At 38.1% G+C, this 22454-nt stretch overlaps 1 protein-coding gene across 1 annotated transcript in view; it reads right to left on the reverse strand.

Annotated features, from left to right (window-relative positions):
- Positions 1-22454, reverse strand: part of LOC136256674 (uncharacterized) — a 64865-nt gene that overhangs the window by 41368 nt on the left and 1043 nt on the right. The window contains exons 2-7 of the mRNA XM_066049653.1: positions 13533-13868; positions 11987-12382; positions 11634-11924; positions 1172-1360; positions 931-1119; positions 698-883 (exon numbers count right to left, since the gene is read on the reverse strand). Of these exons, the coding sequence (XP_065905725.1) occupies positions 698-883; positions 931-1119; positions 1172-1360; positions 11634-11924; positions 11987-12382; positions 13533-13868 (1587 nt within the window). The remainder of the gene's footprint in view (positions 1-697; positions 884-930; positions 1120-1171; positions 1361-11633; positions 11925-11986; positions 12383-13532; positions 13869-22454) is intronic.

Genomic DNA, 22454 nt, shown 5'->3' on the forward strand with positions numbered 1-22454 from the left:
AAGTTGTGTATGTATAATTATAGTGTGTCACCCGTCACTGTGCCATTGCTACACCACTGATGAACCTTATTTAGCTCTAGTTGATGTTGATACTTTACTGTATATTGGCTAATAATTTTTATCTGTTGATGTTGTCTGTAATGTATTGCTGCACACAATACTGCAATAATGCATAGTTCTCTCCTGTACGTTTTGTATACATAATTACATATACTATGTACACATCACTGTGCCATTACCACACCAATGATGTACTGGTACTTAGCTACTGGTGGCCTTTAGTTATGATGCCACTGTTGTGTTGTATCTGTCACTACTGTGACATATTGAGTTGATTTGGGGATCGTGCAATAGCCTCACCAGGGGGCTGTCACGTTGGTGTATGGACTTGGTTGTATGTGACGCGGTCCTAGTAACAATAATAATAATAACCACCCACTCTCACTACCTGAAGGTGATGGGAAACAAGGAATCTTATTATGTTTGCCTTAGTATAAGTCAATCAGTAGAAAATTTCACTGAATAAAAAAAATTACAGCAATCGCATTTCGATTACTGAAAGCATGGGCATGCTTGGTTATACTTGAAGATATTGTGAGGCCTATAACATTCTTTAGTGAGAAAGTGGAACCTCCATGATCCTATGATAACAAACCATTATTGTGAAACATTTAAATAGATATTTTTAGTCTCGTACCCAAACACATTGGCTGAGACCCACTCCACATCCCATCACTTCCACAGGTCCTCATGATATCACCAGTTATTACGTAACCAGTACTACATGTGTAGTTACAAGTGTCTTCATATGAAGGAACTCCATCATCACCCAGTGAACAAGCAATCATTCCATTAGTAGGATCAGCAAGTGATGGACAAGGAACTAAAAATGATTTACTTATAAATGTGGTGACTGTATTAAGTATGTACCTCTACTACACATAGCCTCAGTTCCATTTAACATTCCATCAATTTGACAAGTCCTCATGGCATCACCAGTTAGCATATACCCAGTGTCACATGTAGCAGTACAGGTGTCTTCATAAGAAAGAAATCCATCATCTCCCAATGGACAGTTTATTATTCCATTCATAGGATTAGAGAGCATTAGACAGGGAACTGGATGAAATTGACTTGATCAAGTCATAGAACACAAGACATCATATATTACCTCTATTACACACAGCATCAGTACCATTCCAGCTCCCATCACTCCCACAAGTCCGCATGGCACTACCACTCAGTTCGTAACCAGTGTTACATGTGAAACTACAAGTGTCTCCATCAGTAGGAACTCCATCTACTCCCAGTGCACAAGTGATCATTCCATCAGTAGGAGCATTGAGATTAGTACAAGTAACTAATAAAGAAATATACATGCAGTACACACACTTCTGAATTGTGATTTTAAAATTCACATGATAATACAGCAGGGGATATGTACATTGAAACTTTATAGACAAATACACTGTGAAATAAAGTCGAGGGCTGAATTTATCTTGAGATATACCTAAATGAAGTTTTTTCCCAGATACATGAGAGATAAAAATCAAACTGTATGTTGATGTTGTTACTCTACCAAGTGGCAAATATGTCGCTTATTCCGTCTTTTCAATTTCTAAGGAGAATGTTGTTTGCTTTTGTCTTCTTCAATTATTTATTGTATGGACTATTGAACCATCCACAGGTCTTATTAGCAATACAGCTTCTCAGAAACAATAATCTCACATAAACCACATCAGCTCATCAATACCGGGTGGCACTTTCCTTTGGTTATTAAAAAGACAATGTACATATTTTAAACCAAAGAATGGATAAATCAGCACATAGTTTGTATCAATCTTTACTAATCATACAGTAGGAGTGGTCTTCACAAAATATAGATTGTAAGGTTGTAAGGATAAGTACCAGTGGTGACTATCCATGCGAAAACAGATAAGTTGTAATAAAGATGCTGTCTTCAAAAGCCAGGGTGAAAAGAGTTGTGAAATAAAAGTGGCAGCCAAGAAATGGCTGCAATGATTTTGCGTTAATGTTAACGCTAACTTTTACCCAGACTTTTGAAAGCTACACCTTTTTATAGCTTAGCTGTTTTCACTTCTTTTTGTGTTTTAAATGTAACCCCACAGCCAGTCTTATAAACTGGCTTTGCTTTTACCCAACTTCTTATCTATAGATACTGATGATCATGGAAAACACAAGTTATGATAGTATATTTTGTAATAATACTCTAATAGAGTGCACATTTTTCAAGGACTTTTAATAGAAAACAAACTACTATAGATTTCTGTTGGTAGATTCATGAAATTGAAACACATGATAGTAAGTTGTGCAGCCAAGGAAAAGCTGATGTAGGTGTACATGACAAGTGTGTATTATACATGAACCAAGAAAACACAGTTTGTAGTTCAATTTCGCTGACACAAAAATGTACCATTTTAAGCTAGAATTTCCTTGGGGTGGGACCATTTTCCATTCCAAAATTTGATCAAAGCACTTCAGAGATATGTATCTTCAAAGTTTGCTTTAGTTTCTTTGCAATTTTTTTGCAACACTTGAAAAATTACCGTCACTTCCACATGCTTAATTATTCAAAGTTAGATGTTAATAAGACCATACAACAGTGGAATTATGTACAATTTTTGATAAACTACAATGCAATTTGTTGTCACTGCTACAAAGTGAATCATTAACAAATTAAGTATCAGTCTGTACATAGTTTAGCCATCTTAGTGCAAACCTAAAGCAATAGCGAGTTGCAAAGCAAAAACTGAACATGAACTGAATAAGTGTAGCAAATGCACAAGTGCATTTCTGTCATAATAAATTAGACAGAAAATAAGCTCCCTCATGAATACTATTGGCGGTCATGTGAGCCTTCTCATGTGACAATGAGTATGTACGCAAGTTGGGTCTGTAGTGTTAGTAACCACTCTATGTCACTTGTTAAACTAGTGGGCTATTCCCCCTTCCCTTCCCAATGTAATCAGTTTGTATGTGGAGGTGAAATTCCTTGACTGTCTTGCGGTATACCCGCCAATGCTTCCCAGGATGTGAATAATTAATAGTTTAGTTGTGCACACACACATGAGAGTGGAGCTGTATGGGTTTTTCCTGGTAGGCAAAAAAGCCTATCAGGTTTTTCCAAGATTGTCCTGGGCTAGACAGTCTCCAATTTATTATTTCCTTTTATTATTAGCTGTCACTAAGGCCAGTAATAGGGCAATAAATGCAAAACAGAAATCATATCCATACCAAAACCACTAAACTGTAGAAAGGGTGTGGCTTTTATTGTGGTCAGTGAAAAGTGATTGGTATGCCACCCTTGCTTTTTTTTACCCTGGCTATTTAAAGGCTGCACCCTTTTTTACATGTTGGTTGTTTTGGCATGGATTATAAACATTTACTTTACATGTTGGTTGTTTTGGCATGGATTATAAACATTTACTAATGTTTATAATCCATGCCAAAACAACCAACATGTAAAAAAGGGTGCTTAATTTTTCTCTTATAAATGTATTTAAACTAGAAGTTTATTTATAAGAGAAAAATTAAGTGAGCTGATCAGCTGACAACAGTGGTTCAGTGGTGAAGGGTCAACATTTTGTGTACTTTTCAAAAATTCTCAGTGCTTATTAGCCTGTTCTATTACAATATTTTGACCCTGCAATGTTATACCGGTTTAATTTTCTCCTTGTAACTATGTAAGTTGTCACTGCAATTTATTTTACACCACAAAAGGTTTGAGCTATGATAGTTAATTTTCAACAGAGTATATGATGTCAAGAGTACATAGTGAGGAGGAAGAGTGTCGAACTGCACTATAGGCTGTAAAAAATGAGCCCGTAAAGCAGCCCGCATACCTTTGTTTCTTCTCGTAAACCTGACCACTGTTGATTACTCAGATTTAACACCTTAAGAGTTTTGACAGGTGTTCCGCATGGAATCGCAATGGCTGAAATTCCATTTAGAAATGTCACTTTCACTAGTAGAACTGTCAAGGTAGGGGATGGTGACCATGATGAAATCTCGATGTTTGCTTTCTAGACTAGCTGCTTGTGTCTTAGTCTTTGTACTGCAAGTTCCTTTGTGCAATGTGCCATACTTTTCTTAATTACACTGTTCTTTCACTTAGTAGTCACATACACAAAGTGTGCTCACTATGCTTATAATTAGTCATCAATCAACACAAATCACTGAGTCATTTGAATGATGCCATAGGACTTTACGGGCTTATTTTTCACAGCGTATAGGGCAGTTCAACACTCTCCCTCCCCATTATATATTCTTGGTTTCAAGTTACTCACATTAGCATATTATACCCTGTAGATGTGACCAAATTTGTCCTTTTTAATTCTGTAAATCCTAACTCAGTATATAAATGTGCCTTAATATGTCCATAAAATACACCAAATTTCAAAGTGATTGATCATGAATAGTGCATTTGCATTCTGTAATGATTTTGATAAGTGAGCAAAAGGAAAATACATCTAAGTCCCTAAAACAAAGAAAAAGCAAAGAAATTAAGATAAACATTGAGCTAGTGTATTTCACTAACGCATACAGTGGTCTTGCTTAAATTTGGTTTGTAGGGTGCCAAAGGTGGGGGGCAGCTATAATGCAAAACTGGTGTGCTTTTGAGAAAGGAACATGGAGCTAACATGTATAAAAATATCCCGTCATGGAGTGACGTGTCGGCTTTCTTGGCACTATACACCATCACGAGTAGTTTGTTATACCCAAATGCAAAATGTAAATCTAGTATAGCAGTGGTATGCAAAGGCCAGTCATGGCTTTGCTGAAAAAGCTTGTGTTGCATTGCAAAGCATGCATGTATAGGTATACTCCTTGTAAGTAGAATGGACCTAGAGAACTCTTTATGCATAATATGACTGTTCTAATTGAGACTATTTGACTGTTCTGTCTATAAGAATATTTGTATGAAATGTAGCAGTGATCACATGCATTCACCCACAGTTTGTACAAGCAACTACAAACATGTCCAGGTATAGAAAGATAAATAGCTTGTAGTAGAAGGATGCAAAAATGACAACATTGTGACACGTAAAGGCAACTAGGAGTGATTCTAGAAGATTTGCTGCCTGGTTTCCAACTCCAGAGTAGAAGATTAATTGTTTTACTCATGCAAGGTCGTCACATTGTCATGGTTTAGAAAATAGTAATGGACATTTGCACACACACACATTGCATCTATCAGCACATCAAGTAGTGATAACTTCTATAGGGATGTAGACTTTGGTGGCATTTACTCCATGTTGCTCAGGTGTGCTTCAATGAGGTTCTCACCGGTTTATGGAAACCAGTCAGCCTTTTGTAATTAAATGATGATATAGCAACTCTGATAAAACAGTCAATAGAATAAACTAAGTATTCTAAAACCAAAAAAATTCAGTTTATAGCTATATTAACTACTGTGCTATATATTATATAGTTATACAACGGCCACGAGTGCTCTGCCTAATATAAACGCACGAGCCTGAGGGCCATCAGGCTCGAAGGCAAGTGCGTTTATACAGGCAGAACACGAGTGCACGTTGTATAACTGTTATGTACCACTCACCTAATAGGTGGGGAGAGTCTCACAAGACAGCTGTAACACTTATAAAGGCCAGGTTTCTAACATTGATTGTGGGTAACCAAGCTGGACTTTGCGATGACATTCCCCCTGCAGTACTGCAGCCACCTGAGATATTGAAAGCTAGTACGCTATGGGCTATATCACTAACCTGCATTCGCTGTTCAACTCTCATCATGTAGTGCTCAGCATGCCAGCGTGCCATATAGACTAAGCACCAGACTAATCACCATAGTGATTCTCTTGAGCGAAAAAAAGCAGCTAAATAGACAATTTAAGTAAACAAAACTTAACTACTAAACGATACTAGTCTAATTCTTACTATTCACACTGGATAAACTCGAATCTGGTGGCATGACAAAACTGGTTACCACAATCAAACGTAAAGGTTAGTATTATTTAGAATATATTTGTTTTATTGAGTCATTGTCGAAGTGGACTACAGTTTAATCTGGGTTAAGATGGCACCAGACTAGTAAGGTGTATAAGTATGTTTATATATATGTAGACTAGAGTTGTGGCCACCCGCGTTGGCTGTTTCGTTCGCCATTGGCTGCTTGTAAACATTATACATATTGGTGACGTTATGGCCCACAATCAAACTTTACATGTCAGGCTATAAAAGAATTCGAGTGATCTGTGAAGTGTCTTTCCACCTATTAGGTGAGGTGCCGTAGTGGTCTTCGCCACCGGCACTTGTGCTATGCTGCACAAAACCGCAGCCAGTGCAATATCTGTATATTGCACTGCGGTCGGTGCATTATACCTTATAATGCACTCATTGTGGTCTACAAAACTGCAACCAGTGTGTTATAAGTTATACTGCACTCGCTGCGGTCTGCAGCAGTGCAATATACAAATTATGGCACTGGCGGTGCCTTTGAACTGCCCATGCAGAGTGGTACATTAGTCACTATATCACATAAATTTCTTGTCAAGAAATCATCACCTTAAGCACACTAAGCACACCATTAGTACATTAACCACATCATTTAAATTTTTTATAACTTTGGAGGTGCTATTTAACTGTAATGGTGTAGGGTGCTTTTTACTTTTAGATAGCCAGTTGAGAGTACACATATATAGGCTGTAGTTACCATGCTTCAGGGTGGAACCTGCCCGGGGATCCATCCGGATTACTATTCTGATCAACAGGCCAGCAGACTAACCCACTTTCAACCCTACTACGAATCCGTCATGGGAAGATCCAGGTGATGCACAGTATATAAAAGTGGTCTCCTTACCATACACCAGGATCTGTAAAATCCTCCATTGTACTTTTAAAGTGGTAGTTGTGCACAGAGGCATCCATAATCATTACGAATACAAGGAATTATGTTTAAAGTTCAATTTCATACTTTCCATGTGGACAATATCTCTTTGTCTGAATTCACAGGCCTTGTAGTTTTCTCATACCATTCACACAGAAATTTTCATGGTACGTAATTTTTATGGGTTTTGCGGGTAACACAGCAATCAAGACTAGTTACAAGGGAGCAGTTGTAATAAACTTCAGTGTTCGTCTTGGTTATTATTTTTCTTTCTAGCATGGAACTAAAGCATGAGTAGAGTTGGTACACATCTTCAGTAGTTCACATGCCAACTTTGAGCAAAGTGGCTTCAAGCATTTCAAAGATATATACGTATAACACTTCAAAATTTATTTTATTCTTCTTTTTCTTTGTCTTTTCACACACTTACAAAACCTGTTATAACTTGCAAACCCATTGTTTGATTGCCTTGAAATTTGGTACACATAAAGCATTATAAAGGCATATCTTTGATTGGAATACTATTAAAAGTCGTAACATTTATTCATGTAAATAACACTAATAATGTTGTCATGCCTACAGAGCAAACCACTTGTAGCAAGAATACGTAATTCCTTATTTAATAGTTAACCTATCCAGTATGTGGATGGGTTAACTATTGGGCCTCAAACCTTTTATGGTTTGGAAGAAATCAAGCTAAATTTCCAGTTTCAAAATATTAAGTTCGGTACAATCCCTACAACAAAAAGTAGAGAAACAAGAGATGAATGATGGTATTACAGCATAGCTCAGTGGGAAAGTCTCTACTTTGGCACAATATTGTTTTGCTCAGTGCCAAAGTAGGGACTTTCCCACTGAGCTATGCTGTAATACCATCATTCATCTCTTGTTTCACTACTTTTTGTTGCATAGATCCCTACTTCACAAATTTAGATACTAGTTTGTTTAGTTTTTGTTGTAGCACAGCCTAGCTAGTTGCAATGTATCTTGTGACTGTTCTATTAGAACAGCATACATAACTGTTGTATTAGAGTGACTGTTGTATTACTTGAGTCAGCCAAGAGGTGTGCAGCTAGCTAGACCAATAAGGGGTGAGGTCATTTTGTTTACTGTTAAGTAGACAACTAGCTAGATTGTTAAGAGGTGTGGTCTCCATACTCTATCGCTATTAGTCCACCTAGATCTTTAATTGAAGGGCGTGGCCGCGAACCTGTTGCGAACAGGATCCCAATCGCGAACTTGCATTACGCTTGCACATATCTAGTCTTACAGTAGCGCCAGGACTGAAGCGCTTCTGAAATCCAGCTCTGAAATAATTCTGTGGCGTCTATATATGTTGCTGAAAGAATGTTTTGATATGGAAAATTAACACCTTGATATGGTTTCGTTGGATGAAGAAGAAGACAAGCAGCCTGATTGAAGATAAAAGAAAAGACAAGGCACAGAGGGCCTATACTTGTCAGAACCCCATAAGGCACATCCCACTGGTGAGTTTGTTATTGTGGCGTAAAATAGTGGCCGCGCGCTGCTTCGTTTGGCCACTAGCCTTGCGACTGTGGTCAGTGAGGCAATGAGACTAAAATTTGAGTTTTGGCGATTTAAAAAAATTCTAAATCCAGCCACCTGTAAGTGTTTTGATGCTGTTTATATATATTATATGGACTACAGTCAAACCTCTCTAATCCGACACTCAATGGGAGCCATAGATTTTGCTGGATTAAGGAGGTTGTTGGATTATCAAGTCACCTCTGTAATCCGACAGTGTACAATATCTAGAATTATGTCAAATTATGCAGTAAATTACAGGTAAAATGGATCACACAAGGTTTTAAACATGAATTAATTTTAGAATTTGCAAGTATTACAACTTTTTTCTATTATTGTTAACCAATTAAATGCTTTGGTTGCTTAAAAATTATTTTCTGTGATTGTTTTTAATGCTGCTTTTATTCTCTGTTGGAATACAAAGGCCAAAAACAATGTGTTTACAAGTCTAGGGAATCAAGTTTTGTGTCAGATTATGGAGTACAGAGGTGTCAGATTACAGAGGTTGTTTTCTATACAAAAGTGTTGGTAAATGACATTTTGGTCAGATTAGAGAGGATTCTGGATTACGCAGGTGTCAATTTAGAGAGGTTCGACTGTAGTGCTATCTGTAAAGGTGATTTTTGTCGTGTAAAATGTCTCTGGGATGATTTTTAAAGGCGGAAGGGTGGCGTGCGAAGTTTTCAAGGCGATCCCTAATTAAACAGTACTACCATACCGTTTGATATTCTGCTACATCACCAAGCAGCTAACTAACTAGACCAACTGTTATTAGGTAACCAAGCAATCTAATTTGATAAAGCTAGCAGCATTGCAGGCATACATGCAGTTTGTTGGCCACCACCTTTAATTAGAGTAGTTCATTACATGTAACTATGTCAGTAAATGATAACTGAAACAACACAAGAAGACTGTTTTAACACACACGCATGCACACACACACACACACACACACACACACACACACACACACACACACACACACACACACACTAGAATTTTTGTATTTTTGCTGCAAAGCCTGCATATAGCTATGTGACTGTTCTATTAGAGTAATATAGCTATCTTGATCTTTACAGAGATTTCAAGGATAAAAATATGTAGGGCAGGCCCAACAACCTCACCACACATGAAATTATCTCACTTACAAAGGTTTAGCATAATTGGATCACATTTTATGAATGCAAATAATTACCGAAAACCACAATCGGCATTTCCCTCCATGTGAAATGCAACAATGCACTTGGGGTTTTAAACTATTTGTAATTGATTTCTATAGGTTTTCTTCATGATGATTTCATGGAATTAACAAGTTCTGTGTAATGAAATACACAGTAAATGGTATTTTGGTTGTGCCTATTTGCCGTGTTCTGACATTGCAAAGAAACTGAAGAAACGATGCCATGCAGACCAGCCCTATACAGATGAGGGCAATTAAAGGGTCCAGAAAGAATTGTGAGAGGCAGACCAGTACATACGTATGACTTGTATAACTTCCTATACCTGGCAAGAATTGGTGAGGTTGGCATTTACGATAGACCTTTACCTCGCTAACAGAGCCACCAGAGCCAGTCTGTGGATGAATGCAGCTAACCATTAGTGCAGAAAGAGTTCAGAGAGGCAAAGCATCACATAGTTTCTTATACGTGGTGAAAATAGGTGCTTTGCAGATTTTGAGCTTGCAAGGAGAGCTGCCAGACCAGGCCAATAGATGAAGGTGACTAACCATGGATCTAGCAAGGCTTTTAGAAACAAACTAGAACATTGGACTTGCAAACGTTGCTAGACGCTGATAAGATCAGAATTATTGACAATAATTTGAATGCCGTTGGGTTCAGCCAGATGGCAAACTAGCTTGAAATTTGATGGATTTTGGTGTGGTAGTAGTTGAACCCATGCCAGACTTGTTTGACCTGGGAGGGATACTTTGGAAATCGCTCCTGACAATCCAGCTACTGACTGTTTGGGTTTAGAGTACAGTTAGTAAGAAAGGTTGAGAGTGAGTATCGCAGCTTGAAAAGGCATTTCCTTCAAGATATAGCAAAAAAATTCACTCGATTTGTAAACATAATGGCCGATTTGCACAACAAGGTGTTTACAAAAAACAGCGCAAATTTGGCATTTTCTATTTGGTACCTAGCCTAGAATTTGTGGGTAGTTTGGTAGTTGATTCTCAAAGGTCAAAATTTCACATTGCAGACCCTACTGTAGAGAGTTTAGCTACAAACAAGTCACCTTGTAGAAAGTTCAGCTACAAAAAGTCACCCTGTATAGAGTTTGACTACAAACAAGGCAACCTGTAGGAGAGATTTTATGCAATATTGATTTTTTTAAATTGCATAAATATCCACAAACAAAAATTCAGCTCTTGATCTCTTCCTCTTTCCTCCACTAAAGAAAAAAGACAAGTAAAGACACTCCAAAGCCAGCCATAAGTTGGCATTGGAGTATACAAATACAAAAAGAAGTGATATCTATACCAAAACAGCCAAGTAGGCCTGAGTCAAATGTGCTGAAAATTTTGCCAAAAACGCTTTCAGGAATTTCCCGAAATTTTCACCTATTATGCTCTTCAGTGTTCCCATTATGCTCACATTATGCTCCCATGTTAGCAACATTTTTTACAATTATCTTGGAACATTTTAATCAGTGAATGCTCTATTAGAGTATTTCACTACAAAGTGACTGTTCTATTAGAGAGTATTGATCTAAGGAACTGTGCACAATGCTTGAGTGCTCTATTGCAGTTCGCAGTTTCCACTGACTGCTCTATTAGGGAGTATCAAAAGTTTGAAATATCTACCTAATATGCTAGCATTACGCTGGAATAGCACTCCAGCCTATTATACTTTTTATTATGCTGGCATATTTGACGTAGGCCTACAACCGTGCTGTGAAAAATCCGTGAAAAAGATGTGAAATCCAAGGTAGTGACCAAGAAATGACTGTAATGGTAGGTTAATGGCAACAATTTTAATAATGGCAATTCACACCAAATTCACCTGAATTGTTATTATTAAAATTTTTGCTTTTAACATATCATCACAGCCATTTCTTGGCTGCCACCTCAGATTTCATATCTTTTTTCACCTGGTTTATTGAGGGCCACACCATTTTTTACAACTTGGCTGTTTTGGTATATATAGAGCTGTATATTGCTAACTACTGGGTGCATCATGGTACTCTATGCATACATACATCAACTCATAACTTAGACTTACCAATAACAGTGATGGTCTCACTATCACTTCCAATAGGATTAGTCACAGTACATGTATATGTTCCACTATCACTTGTAGTAACACTATTCATGGAGTAGTCAGTACGGAACACTGCACTAGTATTAGTATGAGTCACTGTAGTGATACTAGTGGACTGTACTATTGGACCACTATCCTTCCTCCATGTAAATGTGTCTGGGGGAGAACCTTGTGAAGTACAGGATAATGTGAGGGGAGAACCAACAATAACTGTGACAGTAGATGATGATGGAGGGTCTATCATTGGAGCAGCTGTGTAGATAGATGAAAGATGGTTAACAATGAGGTGATGGGGTACATATCAAGTGACTCACTTCTTCCACTAAAGTACACACCCACCCTCATGGTCTGTTCCATCATTGAACTGTTCATCACAATACATGAGTAAACACCTTCTTCAGTGGTAGTGAATGTTCCACACAGATATAAGTTGAGTACTCCTGGATAGTTCCTAGCATTTGCTCCACGTACTTCAAATACAGGACCAAAACAAACTTCACCAACAGGTGCTTCTAACTGAATTCCATTAAAGTACCATCCACCCAGAGTAACAGTACGATCACTACCAGAAGGTCCTACTCCAGTAGCACAACGTAAAATTGCCAAAAAAGGATCAAGTGTAAAAGGTTGAGTAACAAATGAGTAGTCAGTAATTTGATTACTACTAACTAAATCTGTACTAATATTAGATGCTCCAGTTATCACAATACCTAATATATATGCATGTGATAGCTCATTATGTAATACTATTTTCCATCTTCCCACTTTACATCAAAGGTGAATTGTATCACTCATTACATTACTTGTAAACTACATATTTTCCTATTTGTACCCACTTTGAATGCAGAGCAGGGCTCTGAGGTTGGCTAGTAAAATTTGTGTCCCACTGAGCAAAAACCCGACTTGTTTGTATTTTTCTTGAAATTCATGTTATGACTTCTTTGTTGTCTAGAGGGAAAACTAATGGGCTGATAAAGTTTCGGCCTTATCTGGGAGTACTTTTGGGGTTATAGCGATAGAGTAAAACAGTCAATTTGTACAGCACTTATAAATTACAGGCGCTTGTATAATCGACAGGAGTGCAACAGGCTATGGAGTTGGGACTTGCATAATTTTGTTCATCAGTAGCTGGGACATTCATCAAGGTACAGGTTTAGGCCTATATCGATCCAAGCTTTCAAGTAAGATAGCTTAGAAACGGCAATGATACAGCTTTATCAAAGCATAAACATACATACCTATATAACTCACATTTACTTTGTCATACAGTAACAAAACATAGATATTCTTACTCTCCATGAAGAGGCAAATCCATTGGTACCTTATTTAAGTCTTTTTTTTACAATTACTGAAGCGATTAATTAAATTATAACGTATTTTTGTAGCACGCATTTTTACCCATTGTATTTCAATGGCATTTATCTAAAAACAGAATTATGTAAACAAGTTGGGTTTTCACTCAGCGGGTCACAAATACGCTACTAAATTGTATAAATCAATCCATGCAGCTGTAAAAAGTGCAGAGAGTGCTGGAGTGGTTGATAGCTACTCCAAGGTAAATTAAGCTGCACAAGTTTGCTAGCTGTTGTATGCAACAATGTTGAAACTGGGTCAGTACTGCTGATCCAGGTGACCCACTGACCTGGATAGTAATTCAGGACACAGAGGTACTTGCCAAGAGCTACATTTTAAGCACTCCACAAGAGCATTAAGTTCAGTGAATGGTAGCATTATGTGTGGGCATGGTCACGAAAGAAGCTGGTGTAGTACTTTAAGAGGTAAACCCACAACTTGAGTTCAAATTACGTACAACCACTACATACATGATTACAATGACACTCAACCATATTATATGTGTACCTGATATACGAAGTACTAATGTTCCACTGGTATATGGGGTACCACTAATGAATACAGTACAAGTGATGGTACCAGCATCCTCTGCAAGTAGATTATTACCAGTTACACTTTGTGTTGTCTGACCATTAGGAAAACATGTTTCAGTGTCATGGACATCATTAGTAAAACAAGAAGTGGTCCAAACGTAACTAGTCACTGTAAATGGTGACCCATCATCTGATGACACCATACATGTCAGAGTGACATTACTCAATATGGGATAGTCAAATGTAGATCCACTAACTGGTGTACCAGCTGGATTACTGACTATGGTGACTGTGAACTGACCATCAACACCTACAAATTAAGATGGAGTCAAGTATATCAAGTGTGTGTGTGTGTGTGTGTGTGTGTGTGTGTGTATGTGTGTGTGTGTGTGTGTGTGTGTGTGTGTGTGTGTGTGTGTGTGTGTGTGTGTGTGTGTGTGTGTGTGTGTGTGTGTGTGTGTGTGTGTGTGTGTGTGTGTGTGTGTGTGTGTGTGTGTGTGTGTGTGTATGTGTATGTATGTATGTAAGCATGTATGAAAGCCACCTAACTTCAAAGGCAATTTCAAGGTATGTTTCTTATAAACCCTGGCTGGCACATTTATCAAGATCATGGTACATTTACATGTACCATGATCTTGATGTGGGCCAATTTCTCTTTATAAAAACTCAAGCCAAAATTGATTGTGGGAATATATTATTGCTCACATAATGAAAGCCATGCATCCAATTTTGCTGTAGTCAGATGGATGCGATTTGTCATCCTTGCCATCCTATGAGTTGAGAAATGTTGGTTTAAGGTGAGAACTAGTACTATAGCATAGTCACAAGCAGTTTGCCACATTTTCAAATATGGACCATGCCGACTTTTTGAGTAACACAAGATAACCACTGTACAGCAAAGTTTACACCTCTATAGATTTCAAGGTACGAAACTTGGTTGATAGTTGGTTGCTTACACTATATCAAGAAGGAATGGTGCCATACGTAAGAGGCCATAATAGGATGGAAAAACACATGGCATTTTTTACTAATAATAAGCACAGTAGCATGCAGTCTGGTTTTGCTGTGTTTTGCCAGTTACACAGCCCTACATATGGAAAACAGTACATGAAACTCAATTTACCTATTTTGACTATTGGAGGTGTGGTGAGAATACTGGTTTATTTTCATTTTATATTTACATGGCTGAAAATAAATGAAGGTATAGATGCACTACCATGAATCAACACTTGCACTGCAAAATAGGACACAAAGGAGGACAAAGGTAAGTGCCAAGATCTATGCATTGTAGCTGCTGAGTTGATGAAGGCACATCACAGGATTCAAGCACATTAAACAGTGAAGAGATCAAGCCCATAGTGTTAGCCATTATTACGTTATGCTTGTATGAAGGCACCAGTAAGTAGTAGGTAAGTAAGGCACTTTAGTCAGCCAGTTAGGCTAAACAAAAGGCTGTAAAGCACTTATTGGAAGCATTTTTGTGTCACTATGAAGTAGTGATGCACAATAATGATTTTGCTATTACATTGATTATCACAATACGATAATTTATCTAGTAGATCGTTGCATATATAGTTTAGTAGTAATTTTATTGATTCTATGCCACATCAAATGTTTAAACGGCAAATGTGACCTGCTGAGCAAAAACCAGCCGTTTTCACATATCCCTCAAATTCCATTTTATTGTATCTCTGTAATCTACAGTACCAAAAGGGTGAACAGCCAAAGTTTCAGCCTTTTATGGGTGTATGATGAATGGTCTTGGAGTTATAGCACTTGACAGTTGGAACAGTGATAAACTCGATTTGTACAGCAACAATACAGGAAATAAATTTACAGGCGCTTAGACAATCGATCATAACTCAAGATTGAAACAAGCTATGAATTGGCTCAATCTGTGCATTATGAACTGGCAAATCAATCATGGTATAGTGCTTTTCCTGTACTCCTCCGTGTTGACAAAGAAGAAGGCCATTCCAACTAAGAAATGACCTCGGTGAAGGCTGTTTTTACCACATCGTAAATAAACACTCATAACTCACGTATTCTTTGCTGTGCAAACACAAAAGAATGATTTTCTTACGTTCCATAAACAGGTGAATCCATTGGTGTATAAGTTTTATTAATTTGAGCTTAATTTCAGTGCATACGAACGTGATTAAAGTATGCGTACATTTTCATGTAGCATCCGCCCAGTGTATTTCAATACAGTTTCATGGCAAAATATAACTTTGAAAAATGGCCGGTTTTCGCTCAGCGGATCACAAATGTTGAGAGATTCAACAAATCTTCAGAAATACAGTAAATCTTACGAGACTATTAATAAACCAAACAAATCCTTCAATTGTAAAAGTATTTGAGATAAGAATATCTGATTTACACTCGAGATAATCACAAGCTACTAACATATCACAATAATGGATTACTGTGATACGATGCACATCACTGCAGTCTGAAGGCACAGTTGTGCTTGTTCCTACTTAACCAATACTGAAGAATAGGTGAGGATGGTTTTGGTTAATATTTTTTTCTTGCACTCCATGGTCCCTACTTTACAGTGAATGATACATAAATTTGATATATACATGCGTACATACACACAACTTTTTGTATTTGCGATTGCTAAAGTCGGATGTACAACATCTGTTAGGCTTACTTTTACCTTTATAGCAAAGTGATTGTGATTCACCAATTTGCAGGCCAGAGAGTAGAAGTGGAGAATGAGAATAGGTGAGCTCAAGTGATGTACAGCCAATCTCAAACATGTGCTCGTGCCTACGTATAATGGCTTATTAACAACACCAACTGATTGATTGTTAAAGTAAGTTAAAAACTAATTACCTGTGCTAGCAATTGGTTAGTATATAGCTACCTACTTATTTGCTCTTGCAAATAATCTTTGCAATAATGCAGCGGCAACTGCTGCCAACTTCATGCCTAAAGTCATAGATATACAGACAAGTACCAGGATTGGAATCATCCGGTTTTTCGTACCGGATCATTGTTTCTGGAAGTAGCAATATCTTCGAATTTATCACCAGAAGACTAGTTCTACTCTACTGGCTGAAGCATAGGCACCATTATTGGAGAAACCAAACTTATAATGCACAGCAACTTAATAATTATTGTTAATATTTTAGGAAGTAGCCACTAGTCACATCATAGATAATACGTGTGCTTGTATTATCTATGGTCGCATCGAGCATTTGTTAGATGCGATTGCTTGATCCACTGCTCCTGCTGCTCGTGATTGTCTCCTGTCTCTAACCTGTCTGATGAACCATTTGCTTTCTGGAAAAGCTCCTTCTTGTCTTGCTCCTTGGTTGTGTGGAGTTCCTTTGACTGCTTTACTAAAAAAAAGTGGAGGTGTCTGCCCAATTGCTTAGGCAAGTCAATCATGCTGTTTTACAGCTTGTCCATCTCTCCCTAGTGTTTTTTTTTCATTATAGTCAAGTGGGAGTTGGACTTCCTGGGGGTTTAGAGATCATTACTACATCAACCATCATGCTTTAACTCTTCATTAAAGATAGATTGGAAGACCCTCAAGCTGAGCTTCATTTGTTATGTAAGCTGTAAAATTATCCATCTTCTGTGCATAGTACCATTCTGTTTATTGCATTCTTTTTTAGAACAGGCGATCTTAATCTCAAAATTTGTTTAAGCCACATTTTACAATGTAGTCTTCCTAGTGAATTAGTGTTCATCTACTGGCTTCTCATCTTCTATCACTAGATTTTCATGATGTAACCTTTCCAGATGAAGACAAAGCTGTTGCTGTACTTGATAGGTATTCCGTCTGATATCTTCATACCTTGACATGACTTACAGGCTGTGCTAGACCAACACTAGTATCTTGCTTCTTCCAACATCCTCATCTTACCGTGCTTTCTCACTCGTCTGGTGCTGATAGTGGGTGGCTGAAGGCCATTCCCAAAGTTTCTCTTACTCTGGCTATTCCTGGTCCTGAGATTATTTTTGACCTTTGTTTGTGGCTTGGAATTCCTCTTTTTCCACTATCCCCACTATGCATGTGTCTTACTTCTATTGACCAATTTGGTGATCACCTTCTAGAATGTTCCCATGGTCCCATGAGAATTCATCGCCATGACGCTTAAGTTGATATTGTCTATTATGCTTTGTCCCAAAGTCTTAGTCCTCCAGGAGTTTTAAAGGAACAACATGTTTCTTGTGAGAACTATTCATGTCCAGGTGATGTAAACTACCCTGATTTTCAGTATGGCCATCTGGCATACTTTGATTTATCAGTTCGTAGCACTACCCAGCCTTGTCATATTTTTTTGTGCAGGAGTTGTTGCTGTGTTAGCCGCAGATCGGAGGCACCAATATGCTGTAGAGGAGGCAGGATGTGACTTTATCCATCTTGCAGTAGAAACCTTTGGTGTTTGGTCACTCTTCGCTCTTCGTACTCTCCATACCATTGCTGATTGCACAACAGCCAGAAGTGGTGCTTTTACCAAACAAGCCCAGAAAATTTGTTGCAACAACTTTCAGTTTCATTATGGACAAATAATGCACATATGTGATACTAAGATATCGGGCTTTACAGTGCAACTCTTCTCTAAGCCCCTGTTAAAATGGTACTTGTAATTAAGTTGAATTAGGGTAGTATTTGTACTTATGTTTCTTTGCTGTTTTTTATTACAAGGTTCTGGCTGATGACAACTTTTTGTTTCACTGTGTAACCTTTGTGGTGCTCTTTTGCAGATTTCAGTTGACATGATTGTCATCTAATTCAAATCTATGTTCAAATGCCAAAGCAAAAGCATTCTCAAGCAAAGAGACTCAAATGGATATAGAGACAAGATTCTGTTAGATGACAACAAGAGAAGGAATGGTGGTGTGAACGATGCCAGCTGGCTTCTACCAGTGCCAGTGCTTCCCTTGAACTGACTGCAGAAACATGCAAAGATTCAGCAGACAAAACAAGACAGCGTGACGCAGAAGCCCACCCATATCAATCCTGACAGTAGATCAGAGGAACAACGACAAAACACAGCCGTTGCATCACCTAAGGTTCAACAACAAGACAAGAAAAACGAGACACAGCTGCCCATCAATTAGCTTGCTAAGATCCTGAGGAGGGACAACATAGGAATATAGCTGCCTATCAACTGGCCAAGGCTTATCCACAATAGCATGCTCAGGAGCAGCAGATAAACAACACTCATTGACAGCAGGTAAGTCTCAGTAGACTACCTACATGTAGCTTTATGGCCCGTAATTATCAACCAAACAATTTCCACAACACAACTGATGTAAACACACTTAGTGTAAAGTGTCTACATTGTGGTGTGTTAAAATTTCCCATAGAAACTGAGTCATTTTGCTGTTTTAAGGGTAACATCCGATTGGTGCCATTTCCTCAACCACAGCCTTTCTTGCAACACCTATATGAAGGTGTAGATAGTGGTGGTAACATTTTCTACCAAACATAAAAAGTATAATTCTGCATTTCGGATCACTAGCTTTGAAAGTAATGAGGTTACAATTCATGGCTTTAACCCCTCATTGTATTGGTAGCATCATTAACTCAACAAGTGAGTCCCCAAAATTTTGTCAAACTTATTTTATTGATCACAGGTGGCCACTGGGTGTCAAATAGTTGATGGTTTAAGCCTTTGGCCCCGAAGTTAATAAAAAAAGTGTTCCATTAAACGCGAATGCCACTATATCGTGTTACATGCATGCGTTCAAACGCATGCATCTCATAAATGATTTATCCTATGAATATACAGTTTGGACCACGCTACTCTGCGGTCAACAGGTATTATCCTAAGCTTTATCCAAGCATTGTAGAGCGTGATATAAGGCGGATCTACGTTTGAAAGAATTTTTGGCCGTTTCTAAGATGATACTTACAATGATACTACCTGTCATAAAGAAAAGACAAAATAAATGTTAGTAAAAGTTATATGATATTGTAGATCAACCCTTCATGAGTAGTCTAATGTAAACCATGGAGGAATAGGTATTTCTACATGGATTAACAGGAGCCCAAGTTTTGTGTGTCAGAATGCATATTTTATGTAAAATAAGTTTCTTTTTTTTAAGAACCAAAGTCACTACAGTGGCGTTCGGGAAGGCCAGACATTGTTACAAGATATTGCATAATGACAACCACTATTTGCAACTATTTATATACAGTGGCTAAGGAATTATTTGACCAGCATGATATGCCAACAAACATCAGGGTTAATGTACATCAGGGTTAATGTAATCCACACAAAAACAGCCAAGCTGTGAAAAAATGGTGCAGCCTTAAAAATCCTGGGTGAAAAAAGTTGTAAAATCAAAGGTGGTGGCCAAGAAATGGCTGCAATGATGTTAATGCTAATAAATTTTAACAATGCACACAGCCATTATTAAAATTTTTTTTGCATTAACATCATTGCAGCCATTTCTTGGCCGCCACCTTTGATTTCACAACTTTTTTCACCCAGGCTTTTTAAGGCTGCACCATTTTTTCACAATTTGGCTGTTTTTGTGTGGATTTCACTTCTTTTTGTATTTTATAGACCTGATCCTGTGATCAGCTTTCTTTTTAATTCGTGAATAATAGTTGTAACACAGACATGAGGGCATACATATCAGACAAAAACCCAAATACTCCGTGTTACAGCTAATGTGTAACACTTCCCATCCGTTTTGCAATCGATCACCCAAGCCAATATCAGTGCAACCACTGGATATATTATATATGCATGCCTAAAATTTCAATTATGGGTTAACAGTTGGTTATGATGATCAGACAAATCCTAGAAATATCACGGAGAATTTAGGTTACACGAGTCTAATGTTTTAATCAGTGCTATTGAATCATTTATGGAACAATTATAGAGTTTACTAAAGGCCTAGATAGGTAATCTTGCCTGTAGAGTGGTTATTTTGCACAGAGTGGTAACTTCGTGATGGGAATGTGGTCCATATTCAGAAACATGTGGAAACGATTGGTGAATAAGCTATAGCACTAAGCCCAACATTTTTTCGGATATCGAGACGCTCTCTGTCTGAGTTCTAAGTGGTTTTCATGGCAAAATTGAAGTCATGCATACTAATCACGTGAGTATTAATTGATCCCCACAATCGATTTTGGCCTTAACATCTATATAATCTTAGCCCACTCTACATTTCGTATGTAGCCCGGCTAGCTGAGTTACATACAATATGTAGCCAGGGCAGCTCCTTTGAAATGTTACGTATTACCAAAAGTATGTAATGGGGAGGGAGAGTGTCGAACTATGCTATAGGCTGTGAAAAATGAGCCCATAAAGTAACCTACATACCCTTGTAAGCCTGACCACTATTGGTTGCCCAGATTTAATACCTTAAACATTTTGACGGGTGGTCAGCATGGAATCGCAATGGAATTGCAATGGCTGAAATTCCACCTAGACGTGTCACTTTCACTAGTAGAACTGTCAAGGTGAGGCAGGGGATGGTGACCACGATGAAATCTCAACCATGATGAAATATCAAATCAAAATTTTCAACCATGATGAAACCTCGATGTTTGCTTTCCAGGTTAGCTGATGATGTGTCGTGATGTGCCATACTTTTCTTAAGTACACTGTTCTTTCACTCAGTAGTCACGTATACAAAAGGTGCCCTGTGCACTTATAATTAGTCACCAATCAACACAAATCACCAAGTTGTTTGAATGACACCATAGGACTTTACAGGCTAATTTTTCACAGCGTATAGGGCAGTTCGACACTCTCCCTCCCCATTATACACTATTTTGTACTACTATCAAGGGATAATCCCTACTACTGTACCTGTTACTGTTGTGATGATCAGCCGTTCATCAACACCTTTTAGGTTTTATGATGGAAACATCTGGAAGGCTAAGATCTGATCACCGTCAGAACTAAGAGACATTTAAATCGTTTTTGTAATGCTACTATTTGTATGCTATAGTAATATGTGACCGGATTTAGCAAAATCAACCATATGGGCGCAAAAGCCAAAAGTGAGATAACACCAGCATGAAGTTGCTGCACTATCAGGCTAACAATTTCCATATCAAACTTGCCTTCAACTTGTCGGGTCTGCTTTTGGTGGACTGTTCTCTGGCGGCCTGTATAACCACCCCAGACGTCTGTAGAGGTCTGTGAACAACAGGGAAATGCTTTGGGAGGTTCATACACTCTGGACAGACGAGCAGGGAGCTGAATGTATGGTATACGTCTGTTTTGTGAGATTTCAGTCTATTTCCTGTCACTGACGGGCTGTTTTGTGGTCTGGTGTCTTCAGTTACCATTCTCATCCATTTTGTAGTCTATCTCTTGCCTGCCCCACCACCCCCACCCTCCACCCCTTTTTGAGGACTCGTGATACAGCAAACTGGTGAAAAAACTATCTAAAATGGCGGGAAACTCTACAGGGATTACCTTGGCCACTAGCTGCTCTTAAAGATTGTGAATTGCTCCATCTTTGCTGAAAAATCCAAACGTGCAGCTTCCAAGGCTGGTGAGTAACAAAACTTAAATTATTAAAATACATTTTTCTCTGAATCAACAATGCGCCCATATGGGTGATTTTCCAAAATCCAGTCACATAGACTATAGGGACTCCTTTTTATATGGACTCTTGATACTGCACAAAGAAAAGATGAAACCAGGTTAGTATCACTCACCCAAAAGACTCAATGACCCAGATAAGTGGACGAAATTATGTAGATCTGACACGGATATGACCTGATGGTATTTATCACAACAATCATTCGAGCAAGGAAAACCACAGTTGAACTTGACGTAATCCATGACCCAATTTTGAGACATACAACACACACATAATAATTATTATTGTAAACGCAAATGTAAATCAACACTCCATGGAATTTAATTTAACAACTTCATGGTGAAAACACCAATGG

The sequence above is a fragment of the Dysidea avara genome, chromosome 5, assembly GCF_963678975.1.
Source record: "Dysidea avara chromosome 5, odDysAvar1.4, whole genome shotgun sequence".
NCBI lineage: Eukaryota > Metazoa > Porifera > Demospongiae > Dictyoceratida > Dysideidae > Dysidea > Dysidea avara.